We start from the raw sequence: 21,433 nt of genomic DNA, 5'->3' as shown, positions 1-21,433 counted from the left end.
AGCCCCCCACCCCCACACTGCCCCCCCCACCCCAACACTGCCCCAGCCCCCAACCCCAAAACTGCCCCCCCCAACCCCAACACTGACCACCCCACCCCAACACTGCCCACCCCCCCAACCCGACACAGCCCCAGCCCCCCACCCCAACACTGCCCACCCCCCACCCCAACACTGCCACAGCCCCCCACCGCAACACTGACCCCCCCACCCCAACACTGGCCACCCCCCCACCCCAACACTGCCCCCCCACCCCAACACTGCCCCCCCACCCCGACACTGCCCCCCCCACCCCAACACTGCCCCCCACCCCAACACTGCCCCAGACCCCCACCCCGACATTGCCCCCCACCCCAACACTGCCACAGCCCCCCACCGCAACACTGACCCCCCCACCCCAACACTGCCCACCCCCCCACCGCAACACTGACCCCCCCACCCCAACACTGCCCACCCCCCCACCGCAACACTGACCCCCCACCCCAACACTGCCCCAGCCCCCCACCCCGACACTGACCCCCCCACCCCTAACACTGCCCACCCCCCCACCCAAACAATGCCTCAGCCCCCTACCCCAACACTGCCCCCCCACCCCGACACTGCCCCCCCACCCCGACACTGCCCCCCCACCCAGACACTGCCCCCCCACCCCGACACTGCCCCCCCATCCCGACACTGCCCCCCTACCCCGACACTGCCCCCTCACACCGACACTGCTCCCCCGACACTGCCCCCCCACCCCAACACTGCCCCCCCCACCCCGACACTGCCCCCCCACCCCGACACTGCCCCCCCACCCAGACACTGCCCCCCCACCCCGACACTGCCCCCCCACCCCGACACTGCCCCCCTACCCCGACACTGCCGCCCTACCCCGACACTGCCCCCTCACACCGACACTGCCCCCCACCCCGACACTGCCCCCCCCACACCGACACTGCTCCCCCGACACTGCCCCCCCACCCCGACATTGCCCCCCCACCCCGACACTGCCCCCCCACACCGACACTGCTCCCCCGACACTGCCCCCCTACCCCGACACTGCCCCCCCTACCCCGACACTGCCCCCCACCCCGACACTGCACCCCCCTACCCCGACACTGCCCCCCCACCCCGACACTGCCCCCCCACCCCGACACTGCCCCCCACCCCGACACTGCCTCACCACACCGACACTGCCCCCCCACCCCGACACTGCCCCCCTACCCCGACACTGCCCCCCTACCCCGACACTGCCCCCTCACACCGACACTGCCCCCCACCCCGACACTGCCCCCCCACACCGACACTGCTCCCCCGACACTGCACCCCCACCCCGACATTGCCCCCCCTACCCCGACACTGCCCCCCACCCCGACACTGCACCCCCCTACCCCGACACTGCCCCCCACCCCGACACTGCCCCCCCCCCCCCACCCCGACACTGCCCCCCCACCCCGACACTGCCCCCCATCCTGACACTGCCCCACCACACCGACACTGTCCACCCCACCCCGACACTGCCCCAGCCCCCCCGACACTGCCCCCCCTACCCCGACACAGCCCCCCCACCCTGACCCAGCACCCCCACCCCGACACAGCCCCCCCACCCCGACACTGCCTCCCACCCCGACACTGCCCCCCACCCCGACACAACCCCCCCACCCCAACACTGCCCCCCCAACCCCAACACTGCCCACCCTACCCCAACACTGCCCCCCCACCACCAACACTGTCCACCCCCCACCCCGACACTGCCCCCACCCCGACACTGCCCCCACCCCGACACTGCCCCCCACCCCGACTCTGCCCCCCCACACCGACACTGCCCCCCACCCCGACATAGCCCCCCACCCCAACACTGCCCCCCCACCCCAACACTGCCCCCCATCCCGACACTGCCCCCCCACCCCAACACTGCCCCCCCATCCCGACACTGCCCCCCCGCACCCCGACACTGCCTCCCCACCCCAACACTGCCCCCCCACCCCAACACTGCCCCCACACCCCGACACTGCCCCCCCACCCCGACACAGCCCTAGAACACAGCCCCCCCCACCCCGACACTGCCACCCCACCCCAACACTGCCCCCCCAACCCCAACACTGCCCCCCCACCCCAACACTGCCTCCCCACCCCAACACTGCCACCCCACCCCGACGCTGCCCCCCCACCCCAACACTGCCACCCCACCCCGACACTGCCCCCCACCCCGACACTGCAACCCCCCCCCCACATCGACACTGCCCCCCCACCCCGACACTGCCCCCCCACCCCGACACTGCCCCCCACCCTGGCACTGCCCCCCACCCCGACCCTGCCCCCCACCCCCGGCACTGCCCCCCCGACACTGCCCCCCACATCCCGACACTGCCCCTCCCACCCCAACACTGCCCTCCCCACACCCACCCTGACACTGACCCCCCCCCGCCCTGACACTGCCCCCCCACCCCGACACTGCCCCCCCCACCCCCTGCACTGACCGCCCCACCCCAACACTTCCCCCCCCACCCTGACACTGCCCCCCCGCCCCGACACTGCCCCCCCACCCCGACACTGCCCCCCCACCCCGACACTGCCCCCCAAACATAGCCCCCCCACCCCGGCACTGCCCCCCCCCCCCCCCACCCCGACATTGCCCCCTGCACCCCGACATTGCCCCCCACCCCGACACTGACCCCCCACCCCGACATTGCCCCCCCACCCCGACACTGACCCCCCCACCCCGACACTGCCCCCCACCCCGATACTGCCCCCCCACCCCGACACTGCCCCCCCCACCCCGACACTGCCCCCCTACCCCGACACTGCCCCTCCTACCCCGACACTGACCCCCCACCCCGACACTGCCCCCCCACCCCGATACTGCCCCCCCCACCCCGACACTGCCCCCCCACCCTGACACTGCCTCCCCCACCCCCACCCCGACACTGCCCACCCCCCCCACCCCGACACTGCTCACCCCCCACGGTGCCCACCATCCCTCACACATAAATATGCCCCCCTGCACCTGGAATAACGCTAACCCCCTCCCGCTAACCTCTGTTTAACTTCCGACTCACTATCTTGCTGTCTACGTTTAACCAGCGACTCGCTAACTTGCTGCCTACGTTTAACTACCAACCTGCTACCTTGCTCCCTACGTTTAACTACCGACTCTCTAACTTGCTGCCAACATTTAACTACTGACTCACTAACTTTTGCCTATGTATAACTACTGACTCTCTAAGCTTTGTAAAAGGGCGGCACGGTAGTACAGTGGATAGCATTGTGGCTTCACAGCGCCAGGGTCCCAGGTTCGATTCCCGGCTGGGTCACTGTCTGTGTGGAGTCTGCACGTTCTCCCCGTTTCTGCGTGGGTTTCCTCCGGGTGCTCCGGTTTCCTCCCACAGTCCAAAGATGTGCAGGTTGGGTGGATTGGCCATGCTAAATTGCCCTTAGTGACCAAAACGTTTAGGAGGGGTTATTGGGCTATGGGGATAGAGTGGAAGTGAGGGCTTAAGTGGGTCGGTGCAGACTCGATGGGCCGAACGGCCTCCTTCTGCACTGTATGTTCTATGTAAGTTGGTGCCTATGTTTCATTAACTATATATAGCCCAGCGAGCCAGCCTGGGAGTTTCAGTTGCTTCAATACAAAGTTAACTAGAATTTATTATTGTGTCTGTGGTTTCATCTGGAGATTGTTTGATGAGCAGCTCGAGCACTGAGTAACTTTGAAATGGTAATTAGCTACAATTATTGTTTGCAATTGCAATTACCAGTCTCGTTTCTGGGGTGTGTTATTGCGAACACTATGAGAATTTGTGTTTGTCATCATACACCAGTTTCGTACAAGGGCGGAATGAAGCCTTTCGGAACAATGCCGAAACAGGGAGGCCGGTGCTTCCTCTGAGAAAATAGAGGCAATAATCAAACAGCCAAGCCAGTCCCACGTCACTTCCAGGATGCAGGTTTAGGTTACCAGCCCTTAGGACAGGCCAGCAGGACAGTGCTGTCTGTAACCCTGAGGAAAATCGTCGGGACACTTATATTTTTTTTTAAAAAGCTCTTTTTCAAATTTTCCTTGAACATTTCTCTTTATACATTTCTCATTTCCAGATATAAAAATATTGAAAATGGGAAATAAAGGCTCTATGGCTGATAAATCAAGTATTATCCATTTGGCCGAAGAGACTTTTTGTTTTTTCAATTGTCGTATAGGAAGGCAGTGTGTCAGGAAGGTTGGAAGTCTTGACCAACTAATGGCCGGAGCCTGGGGACAAGTCATGTGATTAAACCGTCAGGCATACATTGAATCACAGTCGGCAACTTTCGGTGTGTTGCTGATCACTGATCAGGAAGCCTTCACGGGGAGAATGTGCTGGTTTAGCACAGGGCTGAATCGCTGGCTTTGAAAGCAGACCAAGGCAGGCCAGCAGCACGGTTCAATTCCCGTACCAGCCTCCCCGGACAGGCGCCGGAATGTGGCGACTAGGGGCTTTTCACAGTAACTTCATTGAAGCCGACTTGTGACAATAAGCGATTTTCATTCAAGAGCAGGCCCTCGTCCTGGTGAAGAGCTAGGATAGGGTATAAAACTAACCCGTCACAAGTCTGTACACGTTGGCAATCTGGAAGCTTGCTGATCAGAATTTTCCAGGCCCAAATTCCCAATCTGAGGCAACACTGACTCCCAAAAATGTTGCTTGTTGAGTAAGTGCTTGTGAGTCACTACTGTTTGGTCTTATTTTTCTGTTTGTTTCATTCTTTGAGATTCGGTTGGGGGGGGGGGGGGGTGCAGTGGAATTCCACTTCATTTCCACCAATGACTCATTTGTTGTATTTATATCCAGTTATGGAGCTCAACTTTCTCTCTGACTCGCTGGGTGAACACTGCACTGACTCATTAGGGAATAAAACACATAATTTGTGACAATAGGCCCATAAGCAGATGAAGCTGTTTCACCTCATTCCCTTAAACCAGGATGGAGCGTTATAGTACGTTAGGGGACCACTTTAGGAGGCTATGTGCGAAGACATGTACTAAATCCTTAGTTACATTTTGTAAGTTTACACTGCGGGACACCACTGGCATTTAATTCCTTCTCAGATTAACCTGGAGAATTAGTAGTGAAATAAATATCACTAGGATACGGTAACAATTAAAATAGAAATACAGGTACTACGTTAATGGGGAGTCTAAATGGGATGGAGGAGCAGAGATATCTAGGGGTACAGATTTACTAATCATTACAAAATGCAACATTATAAATGCAAAGTTGTGAAAATGTAAACCAAGCTCTCTGGTTCACTCCTGGGGAAAGGAATTGAAAAGTAGAGGAGCTATGTTAAATTTGCAGAGGGTGGGTTCACGTGATGTACGCGTCTTCTATCCCCGTTTGTACATTCCTTTAAGTCTTTTCTTGGCAGACATAACTTATACCGTGTCCCGAGATTTGTTAGTCAATGTTTCAGCACTGTTGAGTCGGGACAAAACGTTTAAATCCTCGTTGATTTGTGGTTGTTGGAATGGGTAACACGGTAGCACAGTGGGTAGCACTGTCGATTCACAGCGCCAGGGTTCCAGGTTCGATTCCCTGCTTGGGTCACTCTCTGTGCGGAGTCTGCATGTTCTCCCTGTGTCTGTGTGGGTTTCCTCTGGGTGTTCCGGTTTCCTCCCACAAGTCTCGAAAGACGTGCTATTAGGCAATTTGGGCATTCTGAATTCTCCCTCAGTGTACCCGAACAGGCGCCGGAATGTGGCAACTAGGGGCTTTTCACAGTAATGTCATTGCAGCGTTAATGTAAGCCTACTTGTGACAATGAAGATTACTAAAAAGAAATAAAGAAGAATACAGCACAGGAACAGGCCCTTCGGCCCTCCCAGCCTGTACCAGTCATGATAATAACCTTGGCCAAAACCCTCAGCACTACCTTCTGCCGTATCCTTCTATACCCATCCTACCCATGTGTTTGTCAAGTTGCCTTCTGAACATCGTTAATGTATCTTTTTCCACAACTTTCCCTGGCAAGGCGTTCCTCTGTGTAAAAAGAAGTTGGGGGTGTGGCCTTCTCATCAGTGGCGCAGCTGCTTAACATATGAATTTATTAAAGTCAGTATAACCAGCAGCACCGGAGGAGGGATGGAAGGTTTGGGTTGGTAGGATTAGTGCTGATCTCGCTGTGGCTAAGTCCCACAGTGAGAGCTATTTCAGTGTCTCAGGCAGGCTGCATGTTACCCTATTGAGGATTGGGTTTTATTTGGCTGGAGTTGATGCTTGGTGGTGCTGGATCCTCTCCTTGTAATTCGATGGGCCGAAGGGCGTCCTTCTGCAGTGCAGGTGTTATATGTTCTATGGGTATGATGTAGGTCTGTGATGATGCCGGTATCCTGTTTCGGTGCAGATGCGTCCTATAGTCGTGAAGGGAATATGTTGGGGTTTTTAATCTCTAATTAATCCAGCCTTAGTTGTTCGCTTTCTTGCGATGACTAAAGTTTTACTCTATACCTGTGGCACATTGATACCTATGGCTTGCTTTCCTCCCCTTCTTGTTTTGAGGCAATTTTTGTAAAAACAATAGAAAAGACGGAAGTGAATTTTGACCTCCTGGAGAGTTCCAGGTTAGGGCTGACAAGGGACCTGCTCTATCCATCAGAAAAAATGTACAGAGGCAGAGGGAGAGGTGAAAGAAAGACTCGCAATTCGAAAGCGAAACTAAGAGGCTCCCACCTATTAGGAAAGACTGAAAAGAGCGGAGATGACTAGGCCGAGGGAACTTCTCTCGGCCTGAATCACCTGATTCAGGAGAAGAGAAACCAATCTGGGGGGGTGGGAATAGGGAATAAAATCTCAGGGAAGAAGCAGCTGCTAAAGGGTTTGGTTTAGCACAGGGCTAAATCGCTGGCTTTGAAAGCAGACCAAGGCAGGCCAGCAGCACGGTTCAATTCCCGTACCAGCCTCCCTGAACAGGTGCCGGAATGTGGCGACTAGGGGCTTTTCACAGTAACTTCATTGAAGTCTACTTGTGACAATAAGCGATTTTCACTTCATTTTTCATTTATGGTGAGGACCCATTTCAATCAGTGATAGAAGATGGAAAATGCTTCAGTTGTGAAGTAACAGTGGGAGCCTGACTGTGGCTTTCTCACTGTGGGTACAGTTCTGTCCAGATATCTAACTGACCATATAGTAGGCTGTTTAGAGCAGAGCCTTTTCTTACTGTGATAAATGCTTCGATGGCAAATTCTCTGCTTTCCCACCATTTCACTTTTTTTTCTGAAAAGGAGACTGTTCTTTAATTTACCCCTTATCAACATCTCGGTATGAATGATAGGAATGGCCGATAATGTTATAATTACAGACCAAAAACATTAGTTACTTTTACTGATGGGCAAGATAATCTGAATGGGTCTCTTGAAGTCATAAGAGTGCAGTTTGCAATTGATTTGAACTTTCAGTACTTTTCTGCACTGTTTTGGCGCTGTCTTTCGTGAAGTTTACTCCGACATAAATCATTTTGTTAACTTGCCTTAGCTTGCCCTGTTTGTGATTTTATTTCAACTTTAAAGATTGGCGTTTAAATGCATTTAGGATGTGTCCACGAGCTTCACAGCGAACAAAGTACATTTTGAAATGCAGTCACCACTGTAGAGAATGAGGCAGTCAACGTTCAGGCAGCAATTGTTACAAGGCGGATTAGTGAGGCATGTTACACCGAATCTCCAACCGTACTCTGAAGTATCAAAGAGTTTCCATCTGTCCCTGGCTCGAGGGCAGTAGCTTTGGGTCCTGCCCCCGAATGATACCACCCTGCGTGCCAGTTGTTCCCAGTCACGTTGTTTGTTCTCAGCATTGCAGTGAAGCAGAAAGTAGCTGGCAGCCCGCCCACTATCACAACGGACATTCCTGTGACATTTTCAAATCAACAATTTTCTCTCACCCAGAACTCGCCTTATATTTCTCCTCTATTACTAATAAATTGCTTACTAACATGTCATTCCCCTCAAGTCACTTGTTCTTAACCCCTCTCAATCAGGCTCAGACACTTCCCATTTGGTACCCACTATTAAGTGGCATAGTAGCACAGTGGTTAGCACTGTTGCCTCACAACGCCAGGGATCCGGGTTCGATTCACAACTTGGTGTCTGTCTGTGCGGAGTCTGCACGTTCTCCCCGTGTCTGCGTGGGTTTCCTCCGGGTGCTCCGGCTTCCTCCCACAAGTCCCGAAAGCCGTGCTGTTGGGTGAATTGGACATTCAGAATTCTCCCTCTGTGTACCCAAACAGGCGCCGGAGTGTGGCGACCAGGGGCTCTTCACAGTAACTTCATTGCAGTGTTAATGTAAGCCTACTTGTGACAATAAAGATTATTATGATGCTCCGAGACATGTTCAGAATTCTTTACCCAGAAGCTTTTTCCACTTGCCCAAGTGGAAAGTTCTTGCCATTGAGAAACGTCACAGTAACTCCAAGGCTCAGATATAGGGTGGACACACAAACTTCATGGCAATAACTGATGTGTTGGGCTGGCTGGGTCGATGTGGACTGCACTTGATGCAGTGTAGCGAGAGACAGACCTGCAACACTTGATAAAATGCAACACAATTTTATTTAACGTCTTAACTATTATACATGTTCAACTGTGGGTTGACACTATGCTGACTTGACTGGAGACCTGACACTAGCCTGACCAGACTGACTAGCTACCACATGGTGTTTGCCCCGGCTAGCTCACAAACTCTGACTGTCTCAGTGGCTGGGTCCAGAGAGAGCGGGTAACCTGGTGCCCCCTGGCTTTATAGTGGTAGTGTTCTGTCTGGTGATTGGCTGCTCTGTTCTGTGTGCTTACTGGTCATCCTGTGTGTCTGTCACTGCCTGTCTGTACTCCATTATATACATAGATGTATATTATTACATCTCCCCCCTTTTTTTTAGATAATAAATATTAAGGTGCGTGTGGATGTGTATATGTGCGTGACATACAGAATGCGCTAAAATGAACTTATATACATAGGAAGGTGTCGCTAGTGCAGATATAGGGCAGATGAAACGGTAAAAACGATATTTACAGAGGTCAAAACGATGAGGTAACAAAATTGTGCAAAAGTTCAGTCTATAAGTTTAGTCTTTGCGGTGGGCGATGAATTCTGGTTGATCGCCGCAAGGATGGATCAGGGGCCGCCTGCACTTGGACAGGCGGGGCCGCTGCCAATGCGGTGGTCGCAGGGGCCGGCAGGATTGCTGGTAGATCGGTGGAAGAATACTTGGTCTGACACAGATGGTGTCGAGATCGGATTTCGAGATGAGGTTCGCCGATGCGCTGGTGTCCAGTTTGAACCGGATGCGAGCCTTGTTGACTGTGAGGACAGCACACCACTCGTCATCAGGATCCACGCTGAGGATCAGGAGGTGCTTCACTATCTTGGAGACAGGCAGCGCATGCTTCGTAATGATGCCCACCCGGTGTGGAGATTTAAGGCACTCAGCATCAGGGTCTGTTGGGCTGTTGGTGTCGGAATCTGGCATGCCCTGCTGTATTGAACGGACGCTTCTGCGCCGTGGCTGGGTTCGCTGGCTATTAGGCAGTGGAGCAGATCTGCCGAGGGGTGCGTAGTGGCCAAGCTTGCCACACTGTAGACACCGTCGTGATTTTGCCACTTTAAATGGGCAGAGCCACAATTCGGACACGTCATGACGCCAGCGCGTTCCGTGCGCCATCGCACATGCGCAGTGCAGTCGAACGACATATGCACCTACGCAGTCTGGTCGTCGGTCTCGCTGTCCCCTCGGTCGTGGCGCGCATGCACAAGGGCCCGGGAAAAGCGCGCGAAATGGCCACTCTCATCGATACTTAGGCCCTGTATTTGTGCGATAGCCTGCACCCGTTCCGCCTCGTGGGAGGATAGCTTTGCCATTTCTGCCGCCCTGATGTGGGAGTACCGATTGTTGGCATGTTCGTGGAGAACGCACGTCTCGATGGCGATGGTGAGGTTGAGCTGCTTGACTTTCAGGAGCTGCTGGCGAAGGGAATCGGAGTGGACCCCGAAAACGATCTGATCCGGGATCATGGAATCAGCTGTCGAGTTATAGTTACACGACTGCGCGAGGATGCGGAGATGGGTCAAAAAGGATTGAAAAGGTTCATCCTTACCCTGAAGCCTCTGCTGGAAAACATACCGTTCAAAGCTCTCATTGACCTCGATGTCGCAGTGGCTGTCGAACTTCAGCAGGACTGTTTTAAATTTCGTCTAATCTTCGCCTTCAGCTAATGTAAGGGAGTTGTAGATGTGGATGGCGTGGTCCCCGGCTGTGGAGAGGAATAGTGCGATCTTCCTGGCGTTCGATGCGGCCTCGAGGTCGGTGGCTTCGAGATAGAGTTGGAACATCTGTTTGAAGATCTTCCAATTTGCACCGAGGTTGCCGGTGATGCGGAGCTGCGGAGGAGGGCGGACGTTTTCCATGTCACCGGATGGCTGTTTGCTGGTCAACGCTGATTCACTCAAGGTAGGTCCGTCAATTTTCAGCATCCAAACCCAGTACCATGATGTGTTGGGCTGGCTAGGTCGATGTGGACTGCACTTGATGCAGTGTAGCGAGAGACAGACTTCCAACACTTAATAAGATGCAACACGATTTTATTTAACGTCTTAACTAATATACATGTTCAACTGTGGGTTGACACTATGCTGACTTGACTGGAGACCTGGTACTAGCCTGACCAGATTTACTGCATGGTGTTTGCACTGGCTAGCTCTTGAACTCTGTCTCAGAGGCTGGGTCCAGAGAGAGCGGGAAACCTGGTGCCCTCTGGCTTTATAGTGGTAGTGTCCTGTCTGGTGATTGGCTGCTCTATTCTGTGTGCTTACTGGTCATCCTGTGTGTCAATCACTGCCTGTCTGCACTCCATTATATACATAGATGTATATTATGACAATAACCATGACAAGAGCTGTGCTGTTCGTAGAATATAAAATGATCCCACCTCCTCCTGGAGGGGTACTAACATGTAACACGGTGAGGTGTTTATGAACAAATAATCATTGTAACTTGTAACCAAGTAACTTCAGGTCTTTATATTTTGACTCCCACAAGCGTTGTCTTTGTGTTCTATTTGCCAACATTCTATTTGCCAACATCCAGGCTCCCATTGCCTGGTGTGCTGGCCTGAGGTGACCCATGTGCAGTAGGGAAAAGCCAGGTCAATGCTGGTGAACACTGCGAACATTTTCATCAACCACGGGGACAGAATGGAGTCCAGGAGTTCTCCCCTGCAAACCAATATAACAGCACGGGCTGATGAAGCAATCGGTTCCTCTCTTCATTGCTGATTCCGTCATTGAAAATACATTCAACCAGCACCTCTTCTGAAACCTGATTCTGAATTACACCTGTGCAGGAGCCTGAGAAATCACCATTTGAAAGGAGAATGGTGTTCAAGTAGAAGATCAGCCATGATTTCATTGCATGGTGGGGCAGGCTCGAAGGGCCGAATGGCTTACTCCCCCTATCTCTTATGTTCCTAAGAGGTTATAGAAGGTGTGCTGCAGCTATACAGAGCCCCACATATTTGGAGCTCTGTATTTAGTTCCGGTCAGCACACCTCATGAAGGCTGGTGGCCTTGGGATGTGCAGCATACATTTACTAGAATGATACCAGGACACCAAGGGTTAAATTACGAGGAGCGATTTCACAAACTTGGCATTTCATAAAATTTACAGTGCAGAAGGAGGCCATTCGGCCCATCGAGTCTGCACCAGCTCTTGGAAAGAGCACCCTACCCAACACCTCCACCTTATCCCCATAACCCAGTAACCCCACCCAACACTAAGGGCAATTTTGGACACTAAGGGCAATTTAGCACGGCCAATCCACCCAACCTGCACATCTTTGGACTGTGGGAGGAAACGGAGCACCCGGAGGAAACTCACGTACACACGGGGAGAATGTGCAGACTCCGCACAGACAGTGACCCGAGCCGGAATCGAACCTGGGACCCTGGAGCTGTGAAGCAATTGTGCTATCCACAAGGCTACCGTGCTGCCCTTTAGAAGACGAAGGTGTGCGTTATTCAAAGTTTACAAGATATTCAGGGGAACTGATAGGGTGGAGAGAGAGAGAGACTATTTCTACGTGTTTGGCAGTCTTGGCTTTGAGCAAATCGTCTAAAAATCAAAGTCAGACCTTCCAGGAGTGTAATTAGGAAACATTCAAACGTTGGTCGTAGTGAGGAACTTTCTACTGTAAATGACAATTGATGACAGATTGATTGTTTATTTTAGGTCTCAGGTTAATAGATTTTTGTTAACCAAATGTATTAAAGGACATGAGCCAAAGGCGAGTTTATGCAGTCAGGTCACAGATCTCATTGAACAGTGGTACGAGCTGGTGAAGTGGCTTCCTCCTGTTCCAATTTTCCTGATTGATTCGGTAATTGTGAAGCAGCATCATCAATGGATTCAGGCAGAGAAAGCTCCCAGGAGAATTCTCCCTCCATTAGCCGTGGCGAGTCCTTTTAAGGAGGCAAGTTGGGACATACGAAATTCTGCCGAAAGGCACTTAGCACTAATGATCTGCTTGAATGGATTGATGCGAGTGTTACCATTTTCATAAACCAGCTGCCATTTGTGATTAAATGTAATTTCCTCGCCCACTTTGGAGCTTGTGTGGGTCACAGGGTCACACCGATGAAATTGGTCGATGATGGGCAGTGACATTATTCAAACACTCAGACTACCTCCGTGTTTTTAGGGAGTGTGTTGAAGCATCACTGTGCCCCTGATGACATAGACATAGAACATACAGTGCAGAAGGAGGCCATTCGGCCCATCGAGTCTGCACCGACCTACTTCAGCCCTAACTTCCACCCTATCCCCGTAACCCCTCCTACCCTTTTTTGGTCAATAAGGGCAATTTAGCATGGCCAATCCACCTAACCCGCACATCTTTGGACTGTGGGAGGAAACCGGAGCACCCGGAGGAAACCCACGCACACACGGGGCGAACATGCAGACTCCGCACAGACAGTGACCCAGTCGGGAATCGAACCTGGGACCCTGGAGCTGCCCGTATGAAGGTGTACTATAGTGTATTTGTGGTTATCATTCTGCTGCTGATAGGTTCAGTGCACCACCTTGTTCATTAGCCCTGCTTCTGGTAATAAGGAACGGCAGCTATTTTACTGGGCACCTTGTTTTAACGTGTTTATTTTTAAATGGCAAAAGGGCTGGAAATCACCTCTTACATTTTCTCCTGCAGTGGGAATGGCGACATGTGGACGAGGCAAGTTTCAGCAGAGGAATACTTGGGTGGAACACAACATTAAAAACTTCCTGGTGCACCAGTCATGCGTGGTACTAACTGGTCCGGGTGTGCCCCTGAATTCTGTTATCACAGTTTATGTTACAGAATCCACTGAAGTGCATTGAACTAGGGCTGTAATTAGCCTAAGTACGGGGAGATCTAAAATCAAATGTTTGTCTGATTCATTTATGTGCACGTTTGAAGGTCCCTCTGAGCCATTTGATGAGGGCAGTGAATGTGGATTGTTTAGAAAAAGTAACTTTTGCTTGAGTGTAAAGGATAAACTTATTATTTACAGCAGTCATTAACAGCAGCTCCAAATCCAGGTCGCGTTTCTGAATGCATGCTCGCTGCTGATTAATGGATGGAAAACTGAAGCAAGATAAAAGAAAAGAAAAGGAAGACTAGAATTTATATAACGCCTTTCTTGCCTGCAGGATGGCCCAAAATGCTGTACAGTCAATGAAGTACTTGTACCCACAGTTTCCTGACATTGTGTTGAGGTGGAGATGGTTGACAGCTTTAAATTCCTAGGTTTGCACATCACCAACTATCTGTCCTGGTCCACCCAAGTCGACTCTACGACCAAGAAAGCACAACAGTACCTATACTTCCTCAGGATTTGATTTGATTTGATTTATTGTCACATGTACCGAAGTACAGTGAAAAGTATTTTTCTGCGGCTGAGGGAACGTACACAGTACGTACATAGTAGACACAAGAATAATCAACAGAGAACATTGACAAATGGTACATTGACAAACAGTGATTGGTTACAGTGCGAAACAAGGGGCCAAACAAAGCAAATACATGAGCAAGAGCAGCATAGGGCATCGTGAATAGCGTTCTTACAGGGAACAGATCAGTCGGAGGGGGCATTGTTGAGGAGTCTTGTAGCTGTGGGGAAGAAGCGGTTCCTATGTCTGGATGTGTGAGCCTTCAGATTTCTGTATCTTCTGTCTGATGGAAGGGTCTGGAAGAAGGCAATACCTGGGTAGGAGGGGCCTCTGATAATGCTGTCTGCCTTCCTGAGGCATCAGGAGGTGTAGACAGAATCAATATGGGGGTTGCAAGCTTGTGTGATGCGTTAGGCTCAGTTCACCACACTCTGCAGTTTCTTGTGATCTTGGACCGAGCAGTTGCCATACCAAGCTGTGATGCAGCCGGATAGGATGCTCTCTATTGCATATCTGTAGAAACTATGGAAATTCGGTATGTCCACATTGGCTCTTACCAATTTCTATGGATGCACCATAGAACGCATCCTATCTGGCTGCATCACAGCTTGGTATTGTCCCAAAAACATAAGAAACTGCAGAGAGTCGTGAACACACCCCAGTCCATCACGCGAACCCACCTCCCATCCATTGACTCTGTCTGCACCTCCCGCTGCCTTGGGAAAGCGGTCATCATAATCAAACCCCTCTCACCTGGGTTATTCTCTCTAACAACCTCTTCCATTGGGCAGGAGATACAAAAGTCTGAGAGCCCACTAACAGGTTCAAAAACAGCTTCTTCCCGGCTATTACTAGACTCCTGAATGATTCTCATGGACTGAACTGATCTCTTCGCACATCTTCTCTACTGAATAGTAATACACTCTGTATGCTTCACTTGATGCCTGTGTCTATGTATTTACATTGTGTATTGATGTATGCCCCATGTTTTTTCTTGTATGGAACTATCTGCCTGGACTGTATGCAGAACAATACTTTTCACTGTACCTCGGTACACGTGATAATAAATCAAATCAAAGAAGCCTTGGTAAGCTTTGACAGTGTGTCTTGTATATAGTATACACTGTGCGCTGCTGGTGGAGGGAGGGAGTGACTATACTTCAATGAATTGATTTGTGAAGCACTTTGTAATATGAAAGGTCATGTATGAAGTTTGAAAATTATTTCTGTTCTATAATATCTCCTGTAGCAGTCCAGCCTCCTGCTGAGCTCTCCACTGTACTGTCTTGGCAAACACTTCAATCACTGTACCCTCGCACACTTATCCTAAACTTTACTGACTTGCCACCTTTCTACCCATTTTAAATTCCGCCTTTAAACTTAATTTGTTCCGCAGAATCACTAGTCTTGACCCTTAACCTTTCTCTTACGTCCTAATTGGTGTCCATCGTAGTATATTTTTGATTACCTGGCTATCTGCTGTTCAGAGAAACCCAGCCCTGTATTTAAGAATCTCCAAACCAATCATGAGCAAAATCCTCTGCGGTTAGGCTCCCTGTTTACCCCGCATATAGAGTACACGTACTTTCCCCCTGCAGGAACAAACCATGTCTACCTAGCTGCGGAAGGATTGTGCATTAGTTTGCAGGAGGTAGGGAGCTCCCAAGAGTGCATTGAGGCATACCAACTAGCTAAAACTATTCATTGTTTACTTTGAAGAGGACAGCTCCGCCATAGGACATTGTTTTGCAGGGTCACCTGTAACCACATTCTAGCCTAATGTGACTGAGCTGTATGTGCACCTAATAAGTGAAGTGGGGTCAATCACCAACAGTGTCTGGAGCATGGCAGTCCTGTCGAACCCAATATATATATTTTTTATTAGTTGAGTTGCGGATGTCAGTATTTCTTGTCCATCTGTTATGAGTCACCCACATTGCTGTGGGTCTGGAGTCACATGTAGGCCATACCGGGTAAGGATGGCAGATTTCCAACCCTGAAGGTCATCAATGAACCATTTTTTATGACAATCACTGATAGTTTCATTGTCATCATTACCGCGACTAGCTTTTCAATTCCAGATATTAAATTCCACCAGTTGCCATGATGGGGTGGTCTCCAGGGCATTAACCTGGAGCTCTGGATTACCAGCTCATTACCGCAACGCCACCATTGCCCCGAGCCACTATTGACCTAACCCGTCAAATGGGATTGAATCAGTCGTGAGAAATTCCTTGGATTTCCACTCGGTCTGCCTCTAACCCATCGAGCTCTTCACTGATTATCATCCCTAGAGGAAGTGCAGGAGGTGAATGGGATAAATTGAAATTGAATTGGCTTCAAGACAACATTCCACCAACCTTTACACTCCACATGAGCAAACAGTCCTCATGACGTTTACCCACCAGCTTCCCCAATTCACTCTGAGCCATTTTCAATCATCCACCTAAGCAATCTAATCTGGAATGCAAAGCAGTCTCTGCCTCTGGAAATTGAAAGCCAGTCAGTTGCCCAGACTAACAAAGTAGGGTCAATTGTAACCTACCCCAATGATGAGATCAGGTTTGCCGCGTTACACGATAATACCCTAATCACGTCAAAATCGGAATCAAAGTATGAAATTCCTCGGTTGCTGTGATGCTGCAAGTTTCTATTCTCATTCCGGGAAAGTGGACGTCGCTGTCTAAGCCAGCATTTATTGCCCACCCCTAATTGCCCTTGAGATGGTGGTGTTGAACCGCCTTCTTGAACCGCGATTGGCCCGTGTGATGTAGGTAACCTCATGGTGCTGCTGGGAAGGGAGATCCAGGATTTTGACCCAGTGATGCTGAAAAAAAGGTGATCTGCTTTCAAAGCAGGACGCGCGGGTCAGAGAGGAATGTAGAGGTTGTGGCGTTCTGTTGTATCTGCTGCTCTTGTCCTTGACTTAGATGGTAGAGATTGAATGCTTAGGAGGTGCCGTCAAGGAAATACGCTGATATTAGACTGCCTTGTGTAATAGAATAATGGAATAATAATCTCATCCATATATACAGCAATGAGCTCTTAACATTTTAGAAGAATGATTCATTCATTCCAAGAATGCCTTCCCTAGGGCATTTCATTTCTGTTTATTATGGTCCATAGGAATATATAGAAGTTACAACATAGACATTTAGCCCAACAAACCTGACCTTTGCACTGCACAGAAACAAATAGGTTGAATTATATTTACCCACCCTGCCCCTCCATTCAACCAACCAATCTAACCTTCAACGTAGAAAGAGCTTCTACTCAGGAATGAATCCCACAGCCTGACCTCAGTGAGTGTGAAGATGTTGCTGTTCCTGGCTCTGTTCTCTTGTATTTAGTTTTGTATCTATGGTACCTCATTCTCAACCCCTCAACTACAGTCTGCCATATCTACTCTGTTTCATGTCCACAAGATACTATTCTCTCCCCCCCCCCCCCCCCCCCCCCCCCCCGCCCACACCCTTTCCCACCAAAGGCACTTTGCAGCTAATTAATTACTTTTAAAGTGTAATGATTGTTATTATGTAGGCAACCAACATCCAATTTGTACACAGCAAGACCCCATATGCAACAATGAGAGCAATGACCAGTTATTCTGCTTTGATAATGTTTGGTTGATGGGTCACCATTTACCAGGACACCAGACCACTCCCGAATGTCCCCAAATGGCGCTCTGAGATCTTTTGCATTCACTTGAAGAGGCCGGTGAGGAACATCTGCAAGGTGACACTCCTGACAATGCAGCACTCCCGAGAGTATTTGTCAGCCTGGGACCATGTCCTCCAGTGAGCTCAGTCCACAGGAGTCAAAGGGCAGGCAGCTGTGAGTTTATCAAATGACAGAAAAGACTTGAGGGGTTGAATGGTCTGCTCCTGCTCTTAATTCATATGTTTATATGTCTCAGGGTAATGAGGGGAATAAACGAAAGCTGGTGGAATGTGAATTTAGGTAGAGATCAGTAAAAGTCTCAGAGTTACTACAACTGTTAGCTGGACAGCAGAATATTCACTCAAGCATCAGACAGATGGGGTGGTGGTGATGGAAAGAGTTTCACTATGTGTCGGATAGATAATGGGATACTCTCTTTGAACTGTATTTCGTAGACTCCCTACTGAATCCTTACAGTGCAGAAGGATGCCATTTGGCCCAAGGAGTCTGCACCACCCTCCAAAAGAGCACCTTAGCCAGGCCCACTGCCCCGCCCTGTCCCCGTATTCCCATAATCCCATCTAATCTAGGAGGGAACCGGATTAGGACTCTCGGAGGAAACCGGAGCATACGGAGGAAAATCCCGCAGACACGGGGAGAACATGCAGACTCCACACAGACAGTCATCCGAAACCAGAATTGAACCCGGGTCATAGAATCATAGAATTTACAGTGCAGAAGAAGGACATTTGGCCCATTGAGTCTGCACTGGCCCTTGGAAAGAGCACCCTACTTAAGCCCTCGCCCACCCTATCCCCATAACCCAGTAACCCATCTAACCTTTTTGGTCACTAAGGGCAATTTAGCATGGCCAATCCACCTAACCTGCACATCTTTGGCCTGTGGGAGGAACCCAGAGCACCCGGAGGAAACCCACGCAGACACAGGGAGAACGTGCAGACTCCGCACAGACAGTGACCCAGCAGGGAATCGAACCTGGGACCTTGGCATTGTGAGGCAACAGTGCTAACCACCCTATGAGAGCAGCTGATCTGTCACTCCTATCGGCAAAAGAATGGCACACATCGTGGCACAAGAGATTAGAACCTGGGGGTAAAGTAAAAATTGACCCCCCCCCCCCCCCCATCAAAGTAACACATTCAATCACTGGGGGCCTTTTAGGAATCTGGCTGATTTTTATTTACTGTGAACGTGCTGTATAATTACAGATACCTGGATTCCCTTTCTGCTGAAACCCAACCTTCTTCGCTGTGTCAATAATTACTTTGAAGAAAAATGTAAAGTATGAAGCTGGTGGGGTTGAGTTAATTTTTAGCAGTGATTATTTTTCGGATAGCTCATTCTGTTCGCAGTTTGTGGAATGGAATTAGGTTTCGCTGCTGTTTAATGTGCATGCTGCTTGTATATATATATATATATATATATATATATTATATCCAATGCATTAGCCATGTGCTGCTTCATCAGCGGGAGGGTGTCATGGGGTGAGGTGGCATCTACATATTTTGGATGAGTCAATGGTTCAGAATGATTGAAGCTTCAGGTATTCCGACCTAACGTTCAGTGTTAATGTTACCTGTGGGAGTCACAGTCGGGCTGTACCTCACCACGCAGTGTTGTCCTTGGAGACACTGCAGGGAAGAAAGATTCCTCATCATGGTTCATCAGGTAAGCAGCTCATCTCTGCAGAGTGAGTGCAGAGTGAGGGAGTGAGTGCAGAGTGAGGGAGGGAGTGCAGAGTGAGGGAGGGCAGAGTGAGGGAGGGCAGAGTGAGGGAGGGCAGAGTGAGGGAGGGCAGAGTGAGGGAGGGCAGAGTGAGGGAGGGCAGAGTGAGGGAGTGCAGAGTGAGGGAGGGAGTGCAGAGTGAGGGAGGGAGTGCAGAGTGAGGGAGGGAGTGCAGAGTGAGGGAGGGAGTGCAGAGTGAGGGAGGGAATGAGGGAGTGCAGAGTGAGGGAGGGAGTGCAGAGTGAGGGAGGGAGTGCAGAGTGAGGGAGGGAGTGCAGAGTGAGGGAGGGAGTGCAGAGTGAGGGAGGGCAGAGTGAGGGAGTGCAGAGTGAGGGAGTGCAGAGTGAGGGAGTGCAGAGTGAGGGAGGGAGTGCAGAGTGAGGGAGGGAGTGCAGAGTGAGGGAGGGAGTGCAGAGTGAGGGAGGGAGTGCAGAGTGAGGGAGGGAGTGCAGAGTGAGGGAGGGAGTGCAGAGTGAGGGAGGGAATGAGGGAGTGCAGAGTGAGGGAGTGCAGAGTGAGGGAGGGAGTGCAGAGTGAGGGAGGGAGTGAGGGAGTGCAGAGTGAGGGAGGGAGTGAGGGAGTGCAGAGTGAGGGAGTGCAGAGTGAGGGCGGGAGTGTAGAGGGAGTGCAGAGTGAGGGAGTGCAGAGTGAGGGAGTGCAGAGTGAGGGAGTGCAGAGTGAGGGAGTGCAGAGTGAGGGAGTGCATGCAGAGTGAGGGAGGGAGTGCAGAGTGAGGGAGTGCAGAGTGAGGGAGTGCAGAGTGAGGGAGTGCAGAGTGAGGGCGGGAGTGTAGAGGGAGTGCAGAGTGAGGGAGGGAGTGCAGAGTGAGGGAGGGAGTGCAGAGTGAGGGAGGGAGTGAGGGCAGAGTGAGTGAGGGAGGGCAGAGTGAGTGAGGGAGGGAGGGCAGAGTGAGTGAGGGAGGGAGGGCAGAGTGAGTGAGGGAGGGAGGGCAGAGTGAGTGAGGGAGGGAGGGCAGAGTGAGTGAGGGAGGGAGGGCAGAGTGAGTGAGGGAGGGAGGGCAGAGTGAGTGAGGGAGGGAGGGCAGAGTGAGTGAGGGAGGGAGGGCAGAGTGAGTGAGGGAGGGAGGGCAGAGTGAGTGAGGGAGGGAGGGCAGAGTGAGGGAGGGAGGGCAGAGTGAGTGAGGGAAGGAGGGCAGAGTGAGGGAGGGAGTGCAGAGTGAGGGAGGGAGTGCAGAGTGTGAGTGAGCGACTCCCCTACTGAAGCTGCTCAGCTCCGCTCCCAGCTTCTTCCCAGACTCTGGAAAGTCTTTTTCCCAGTGCCGTGCGAGGGGAGGGATCCAATGAGCAGTTGCCGGCTCTCCATACATGGACTGTTGAGGGGAGTGTGCGAGGGAGGACCCCAGGGTCTTGCTGTGACTGTCAGTGTGAGGGGAAAGAGCTCCCTGGACACTTGGGGAAATGAAAGATCGAGCTGCCAGTGATGGAGCTGCCTCCAGCTGCGAGACACTGTGTATAATGTTTTAGTCTAGTCCGGGAAACCTCCTCCTGTGTCAGTGTGTGTGTGTGTGTGTTGAACAGAAATAGCGGACTTCACATCTTGGAAAATGACTGGGAGGTGTAGTATATTAAGGGCTGTCTCGGCAGCCCTGTGCTGTTTCTATAGGAATTCCTACATTGGAGTCAAGGTATGTACTTGAATTCTTAACAGGAATCAGCAATTAATGAACTATTCGGAGAGGCAAAATATATTGTACAACTTTTCTCTTTCCAAGCTGCTGGAGTTTAGTACAAAGTGCCCTGGGCGATGTATTTCACATTACACAGCAATGGTTTTGTGAATGGCGGTTTGTCCTGTGTGGAAAGTTTCCTTTTCCTGTGACCCCCGGCTCCCCAAACTCCAGGCTGACTGGGAGCCTCCCGGAGCGCCCAGGGTGAGTTAGGAAGTGTATTAAAGAAATGACCCTTTCTCTCTCCATGTCTGGGACCCAGTTCAGCAAATGTGCAACAGCTTGGCAGCGACTTGCCAGACTTAAAATAACTGGAGAGGTTGTCATGGGAACTTTCCATTGGGTTCAGTTGCAGCTGCTCTGGCGGACACAGTGTTTGGGGTATTATTAGTGTCCGATGGGTCTTGG

The 21,433-nt window shown here is 51.3% G+C and overlaps 2 protein-coding genes across 3 annotated transcripts in view; both read left to right on the top strand.

Annotated features, from left to right (window-relative positions):
• The window catches only part of LOC119964121, a 153,886-nt gene extending 136,324 nt beyond the window's left edge, over window positions 1-17,562 (top strand). Inside the window, exons 5-6 of the mRNA XM_038793426.1 lie at window positions 12,235-12,382; window positions 17,473-17,562. Of these exons, the coding sequence (XP_038649354.1) occupies window positions 12,235-12,382; window positions 17,473-17,562 (238 nt within the window). The remainder of the gene's footprint in view (window positions 1-12,234; window positions 12,383-17,472) is intronic.
• A 1,692-nt stretch (window positions 17,563-19,254) lies between these two features.
• The window catches only part of bcar3 (BCAR3 adaptor protein, NSP family member), a 47,173-nt gene continuing 44,994 nt past the window's right edge, over window positions 19,255-21,433 (top strand). The window contains exon 1 of one of the 2 annotated variants that reach the window (XM_038793863.1): window positions 19,255-19,281. In XM_038793863.1, the coding sequence (XP_038649791.1) occupies window positions 19,270-19,281 (12 nt within the window). In that variant the 5' untranslated portion in view covers window positions 19,255-19,269. Of the gene's footprint in view, window positions 19,282-20,685; window positions 20,984-21,433 lie in introns of those variants that run through there. The other variant, XM_038793861.1, reaches the window with a different exon arrangement.

Source organism: Scyliorhinus canicula, chromosome 4, assembly GCF_902713615.1.
Source record: "Scyliorhinus canicula chromosome 4, sScyCan1.1, whole genome shotgun sequence".
Lineage (NCBI taxonomy): Eukaryota > Metazoa > Chordata > Chondrichthyes > Carcharhiniformes > Scyliorhinidae > Scyliorhinus > Scyliorhinus canicula.
The sequence above is the reverse complement of the archived record's forward strand: the minus strand, read 5'-3'. Positions and strand labels throughout refer to the sequence as shown.